The sequence below is a fragment of the Microcaecilia unicolor genome, chromosome 11 (genome assembly GCF_901765095.1).
Source record: "Microcaecilia unicolor chromosome 11, aMicUni1.1, whole genome shotgun sequence".
Taxonomy (NCBI): Eukaryota; Metazoa; Chordata; class Amphibia; order Gymnophiona; family Siphonopidae; genus Microcaecilia; species Microcaecilia unicolor.
Genome location: NC_044041.1, coordinates 129,645,518 through 129,652,801, shown reverse-complemented (window position 1 = coordinate 129,652,801; position 7,284 = coordinate 129,645,518). Strand labels below are relative to the sequence as shown.

Below are 7,284 nucleotides of genomic sequence, written 5' to 3'. Positions count from 1 at the left end.
TGAAGACAGCACAGGGTCTGAAAAGACTAGAGGAGACAGTGGAGCTGCAGATTGCTGGGCTGAAAATACAGTGGAGACTCTGAGACTACAGAGCTGAAAATATCAGAGAAGACTGTCAACAGACAGAGACTGTAGGCGCTGACAACATAGAGGAGACTGTCAAAATGCAGAAAAGCATGGGCTGAAAATACCAGAGCCTTCCATCAGTTGCACAGAGCTTTGAAAGGGTGAGGAAGTAGAACAGGGACTGGTGTAAAACTATAGAGAAGCTCTCTGCTTCTCTGGAAGGGCGGCCCCTGCTCATCTCCACCTTCCCTTTCCGGCTGAGGAAGAGGTATGGAAGGGAAGCCCCCTCCCCCCCCCCCCCCCCCCCCATTTTTCTATTGTTGTACAGCACACAAGGCAGGATGTCCCGCTCGCTGGGGCTTGTCTCTTGTTTCTCAACCTTGTTATTTCCATCCTTCTGACGTTTTAATATCCTCCTCCTCCTCTCCAGCATCACAAGGACCAGCAGCAGCAGCTTCCATCAGCGTTAGCAAATTCAGACTCTCCGCCTCCTCCTCTTCTGCTTCTACCTGCCAGCCCCCCACCCCCACCCCGCATTTCTCAGAATACACTTATTGTACAGATATGCGGAGGAGCCCTTTTCATTAAATCTCTCTCAGCCCCGGAGGATACAAGATCATATGAGCTTCAGGGGAGAAAAGAAAATCTCTTTTCTGGGGATAATAAGATCTACAGGCAAGAGTCCTAGAATTTGTGCAATCAGCACATTTCCCCCTTCCCCCCCACCTTGTTAGCGTTTCTTGGCGTTAAATATTTTGTTGATAAAAGGCATCAGGATGGATACGGATCTATGACTTGGAAGCACAGCTTTGTTTCCCCTCCGATCGCTTTCTAGTTGCATTTTCCTGCATTTAGACACACGTTCGCAGATCAGATCTTGATGGATGGGTGACGGATGGGAGCTGGCTGCAGGATTGCATTTTCTGGCGGCCCAAAAGGCAACATGACCTCCTTTGGTAGGAAATTAAGGAACTGACCTGATGGCTCAAGCCGTGTAAGGTGAGAACTGGTTTCATCTTTTTTTCCCTTCTCCCCCAGAAACACTGAGGATAACACCAATTTTGCTTGTGCCCCTCTCTGTGAGGGGAATTTTTAGCTTTAGGTTTGTATTGTATGTGGCAGTGATTCACAGCTTATTGTCTGCTCCATGTTGGGAATTTGTATGTATGTGTATTATTTATATTTATTTGGCAAAAGAGAAGCTAAGCAAAATCAGAAAAATCTTGGGGATTGTTGGGCTTGAGAGAAATGTTGCTGGTGTTTATCCATTTCTAAACTGACCATGATTTGTCTTACAGGCCCCCTCCCCCCCCCCCCCCCACCTCCACCTGCTGTTGTCCAGGAGAGGAAAAAAAGGATAAGTGTAGGAAGGAACGAAGAGAAAGGGGGAGAAGAAAGGATTACAGAAGTGGAAGGAAGTGGAGAGAAGAAGTTCATCAAGGAACATCCTTCAACCAGTGACAGCATCTTGGTATGCAGGAGGTGAGCATGAGCGGCGAGGGGGAGATGATACTCAGTAAGGACCTGTCCAAGATGTCTGATGAGGAGATCCTGGCCTGTAGCAAAGAGGAACTGGTTCAGAAGCTGAGGATGGAGGAAGCTGACAAGATTGCTGCCTTGATCCAGAGGGGTAGACTGATCAAAGAGGTCAACAAACAGCTCCAGGAGCATCTCCTGGAGATCAGGGAACTGAAGCTGGTAAACCACCGGCTCCAAGCTGAGAACCAGGAGCTTCGGGAGCTCTGCTGTTTTCTGGACGATGACCGCTTAAAAGTGAAAACCTTGGCCCGGGAGTGGCAGCTCTTCGGCCATCATGCTGCTAAGATCATGCGGGAGGACTTGGGAGGTTATCTGAAGAAGCTGGCTGAACTGGAGCGGCTGCAGGAGGACCTGGCCAAGGAAAACGTGGAGCTGAAGGCACTCTGCTTGGTGCTGGAGGAAGAGTGTCTGGCCCGGGCTGGCAGCAGCCCAATGGGGCCCTCAGAACTGAACTTGCCCTGTGGGCCCAGGGATTTGGGAGATGGCAGCTCCAGTACAGGAAGCGTGGGTAGCCCTGACCAGCCACATTTAACCTGTTCCCCAGATGATTAGTAGGGTCTTCTGGGACTACATGCCCTTATGCTACCTGCATGTGGGCCAGCAGTGGGGGATAACCACCTCTCAGCAGAAGCCAGTGTAGTTATGAAATTCACTATACTGAATTAGTTTGTTTTTCTGTAAGGGGTGGGGATGGACTGGAACCCTTGTCTCCCTCCCTGCCCACTCACCCCACTGAGGCATCAAAGCAGCTTTAGATGGGCAACCCCTTCTTAGGCCCAGAGGTCAGCTCCCACCATCCAGGCAGATATTACAAGGGGAGTGAGGAGGAGGCTGCTCACTGCCTCTCAAATTCAAGAGGCTTGAGGGGATGTAAAGTTCTTTGAATGGCACTTGTATAAAATATTTTGTGAGGAGGTGGGAGCACACCATAGGCAGCAGAATGGGTTGGACCACAAGAGCCATGACCCCACCAATATCTTGCCCAATACAGCATCAGCAGCTAGAGAGCTTGGGGATGAGGCTGGTTTGTCCCCCCGTCCCCCCCCCCCAACTAAATAGATGTTCTGCTGCCACTGGGGCACACAAAGTGGTATCCTTTGCACGGCTTTCCCTCTCTTCTTAAAATGGGTTGCTGGATATTGCTTGGATGCTTCCCAACTACTGATCTGATTTCAACCATTATATGTACAGATACTCAATTGTATGGCCTGAGACATGACGTATTCACAGAGGCAGGCTCATACCACATGTAAATGCACTCAGCAGTAAGTATGGGCAGCCAGAAATGTTTCATTTGTTTTTTTCCTTTTCTCCCCTTTTCAAACAAATGTCATTCATAGTGCGCACTATGGGGGCCTTTTACAAAGGCGCGATAGTGTTTTTAGTGCATGCTAAATGCTAGAGACGCCCATAAGAATATATGGGTGTCTCTAGCATTTAGCGCACAATTATTTTTAGTGTGCACTAAAAATGCTTTCGCTCCTTTGTAAAAGGAACCCTATCTACATATAGGGGGTAATTCTCAAAAGGTCACCTTAAGTTAGGCACCGGGATGATGTGCGCTAAATGCAAATTCTATATCGTCAATTACATATATAATTTCCATTATAGAATACTAGTTTAAGTCTTAAGGTACGTGCCTAACTCTAGACGTGACCACGTACCCTAGCTCAATGGCTGGTGTAAATGCTCATGCCTGTCAGTTAAGCATGTGACTGATAGTATTGTATAACCCGTGTGCAGTGACTGAGCTGGCCCTGGGATAGGGCTGCCGCTGCCAGGCCCCCTCCCCCCAGGACCACCGCGTAGCAGACCACAAAAGTTGGGGGGGGGGAGGCTGGAGCCTAAAGTGGGGAGGCACATTTTGCCCCACCTCCTGGTCCCCTGCTGCAACTCTACATACCTTGGCTGGCAGAGGTCCCTAAGCCCCCCCTGCAGAAGCCTCCCTGCAGCACTGTTCTCTGCCACATTGCCTGCCCTGAGGCTGCTTTTCCCTTCACGTCGTTGCACAATGTGAGGGGAAAAGCAGCCGCAGAGCAGGTAACGTAGCGGAGAACAGTGCTGGAGGAAGCCTTCTGCTGACGGGGCTTGGGGACCCCCGCCATCCAAAACAGAGCCCCCAAAGCCCCGTGTCTGTTCCTCCTCAGCCTCTAAAGGGGGCCCAGCGCCAGAGTTTTCCCTCTCTTGCTCCTGTCGGGATGTGATCACCCAGGTGCCTTCAGAAGGAGAGAGATAGACCCCAGCGCTGGGCCCCCCTTGGAGGCCCGGTCTGGTGGAATCTTGCCCCCCCCCTCCCTCTCAGCAGCCTTTCCATGTGTGTAAGTGCTAGGTATGTTTCTGACCCCCCCCATGCCCCTTCCTGATCCACACCACCTTCCAGTTGCACGCTATGGATTTTGCACACACAATTTGTAGAATACCAAGTAAGGGCAGCTATGCGTGTAACTGCTGATTAGTGCCAATTATAGCCAATAATTGATTGTTAATGCCAATTAGCAGCTAATTATTAAATTAAGTGACTGCATAACTAGCACTACTCTATAAAGCACATGCAACTTTTAATGGTAAGCGGAAAAATGTGCGTGCAAGTTTATACAATTAGGGGGATGGTGAACATTACTCAAGAGCGTGCTGTCAGAAAAGTGTCCATTATGTACTAGAGGTGTAGATTCTATATATAGCACAAAAAAAATCAGCGCCAAATAAAGCGCTTTTCTATAAGCCATGCTTAAAATTTGGTGTGGTTTATAAAATAGCGCTTACGCCAAGGAATCACGTGTAACTTTAGGTGCAGCCCTTTGCACCAACTGAAACGTGGTGTGAATGTACGCACCTACATGAGGTGCATATCCCCATTATTCTATAGCAACGTGTGTTAATTTTAGGAACGCCCCCGTTCCGCCCATGACCATCACATTTCTGCGCCCCTTTTTTCAAATTGCATGTAAATTTATGTTCGTAAAGTTCAATTTAATTAGTGACAATTATTGCTTCTTACAAAGCCAATTATCGGTGCTAATTAGCTTGTAATTAAATTAAATTTGCACACAAAATTTTTGGCAACTTTTATAGAATTAGGGGGATAGCATGCAGTCTTTAAACAAAGTGCACACTGCATTCAAATACTGTGCAGTCTTATCAGCAAATAACATTTGTTTCAAACGATAGCCCATCCCTATTCATCAAACCCACGTGTGCGTCACACAAACCAGCCACCACAACTGACAGCACCTTCACATGTACACTCCTCAGACACATATATACATATACTTCACACACAAAAGCATACATGCTAACACACAGTCCGCAAACACGTGGAGGGGCATAATCGAACGGCGCCGGCGAAATACGTGGCCGGCGATGTATTTTGGCGATGCTGCAAACAGCTGACCGGAACCCTATTTTCAAAAAAATGGCCGGCCATCTTTTGTTTCGATAATACGGTTCCAGCCAGCCAAATGCATTGGATTTGGCCGGGGTTTGAGATGGCCGGCTTTGTTTTTTAGCGATAATGGAAACTTATGTCGGCCATCTCAACCCCGGCCAAATCCAAGGCATTTGGCCGTGAGAGGAGCCAGCATTTGTAGTGCCCTGGTCCCCCTGACATGCCAGGACACCAACCGGGCACCCTAGGGGGCACTTCTAAAAATTTTTAAAAAATATAAAAAAAGCTCCCAGGTGCATAGCTCCCTTACCTTGGGTGCTGAGCCCCCCCCCAAACCCCACTCCCCACAACTATCCACCACTACCATTGCCTTTATGGGTGAAGGGGGGCACCTAGATGTGGGTACAGTGGGTTTTGGGGGGGGGGGTTTGGAGGGCTCCCATTTACCACCACAAGTGTAACAGGTGGGGGGGGGGGATGGGCATGGGTCTACCTGTCTGAAGTGCACTACACCCATTAAACACTGCCCCATGGACTTGCATACTGCTTTGATGGAGCTGGGTATGACATTTGAGGCTGGCATAGAGGCTGGAAAAAAATGTTTTACAGGTGGTTTTTGTGGGTGGGAGGGGGTTGGTGACCACTGGGGTAGTACGGGGAGGTCATCCCCGATTCCCTCCGGTGGTCACCTGGTCATTTAGGGCACCTTTTTGAGGCTTGGTCGTGACCATAAAGGGACCAAGTGAAAGCGTCGAAATGCTCTTCATCGCTGCTTTTTTTTTCCATTATGGCCTAAAGCTGGCCATTTCTTAACCCCGCCCATGCCCGCCCATGTCCCGCCTTCGCTTCGCCGCTTACACGCCCCTTTTCATTTTCGCCGGCTCCGCAACGGAGTGCAGTTGAAGCCGGCCAAAATCGGCTTTCCATTATACCGATTTGGCTGGATTTGAGATCGCCGGCCATCTCCCGATTTGTGTCGGAAGATGGCCGGCGATCCCTTTTGAAAATGAGCTGGATAGTCACACAAATGCACAAACACACACAAGGTAGCCTGATATACAAGTGTATGTATACACACAATCTGGTGACCACCTTGTTCAATTTTGTTGCATTTAATGTTCTTTTTCATGTTTTATGGTTTTAATCATTAACAAGCTTTCTATGTGTAAATATCTCTTTTTCTGCCCCCTGAGTTTCTCTGCTTCACCCCAAAGAGGAAACTCGCAAAATGGTGCCAACGGAAAAAAAAAAATCAAAGACAACAAAGAAATATAAATATGATTTTTTTATTAAAAATGTATCTTTGAGCCAACCCTCATTTAGTCTGCTTTCAGATGGAAAAAATAGAACTATGTATATAAAATGGTGTGGTGTGATTAGCTGAAACATCTTGGTGGGCATTATTATCAGTAGGGTATGGCGAATCAGGATGACTGCCCAGGTATTCATTTAGTGGTGGTGGTGATGGGGAGGAGGGGGGCTGACCATCAGCAGCTTCTGTCAGACTAGTAAGCAAATGCTTCTCAACCAATCAGTGTGTTGCTGGTCTGGCCGTCTGCAGCAAGGTCCTTCCTTGCTATGCTGCAGTAGCTACAGCCTCTTCCTCCTCCCACCCTACATGCTTCCTTCCCCTAACTCTTCCAGTGTAATCCATTCCTTGCTCGCTTGCACTGAAGGGAGGAGAGCTGTTCTTCACAGTGTCTGCTTTCTCTCTGCTAGCTTCACTCTAATGTCTGATCCGAGTGGGCACAATATTGTCGCAGCATCATCTGTTTAAACTTCAAATTGACCCTGGCAGAGGAGCTGAGAGATGCACTGCGCTCCTCATGCTGGTGTTGGGGAGGGGAGAAGAACCATGGCAGGGATGTGGGAGAGATGGTCATACTGTAACTGGGAGGAAAAAAAAGAGAAAACTATGAATTTATTAGGGGTGCAGGACAGGTTTCACAGATTAATTTGCCTTGTACTCCCTTAATATATAGTGACATACAGGTTGATATTCAGGCCTGGTTAAATCGCTCTGCCTAGTGTAAATGCTAATATCCAATGGACTTAACTAGATAATGCTGTTGAATATTAGCTAGGACTACCATGACACTCTCTGGTTAGTGCTGGGGCGGGTGGGGGGCAGAGTCAGAGCAGACCCTAAAGTTATCCAGGCACCTCTAATATTCAGTGCTGGTACCTAGGTAACTAACTAGGCAAGTAGGACTGCATAAGGTCCTAATTATGTCCAGCTTGGTATCTGGGTACTGGCACTGAATACTGACTGGACCCGGATAACTTCCAGCAGC

General features: G+C 48.2%; 1 protein-coding gene across 1 annotated transcript; it reads left to right on the top strand.

The window, feature by feature from the left end:
• Positions 1 to 1,401: 1,401 nt before the first annotated feature.
• Positions 1,402 to 2,971, top strand: CCDC85B (coiled-coil domain containing 85B). The gene has a single exon (XM_030219169.1). It carries the CDS (start codon positions 1,540 to 1,542, stop codon positions 2,155 to 2,157), a length of 618 nt encoding a protein of 205 aa, XP_030075029.1. The 5' UTR covers positions 1,402 to 1,539; the 3' UTR covers positions 2,158 to 2,971.
• The last annotated feature ends 4,313 nt before the right edge of the window (positions 2,972 to 7,284 follow it).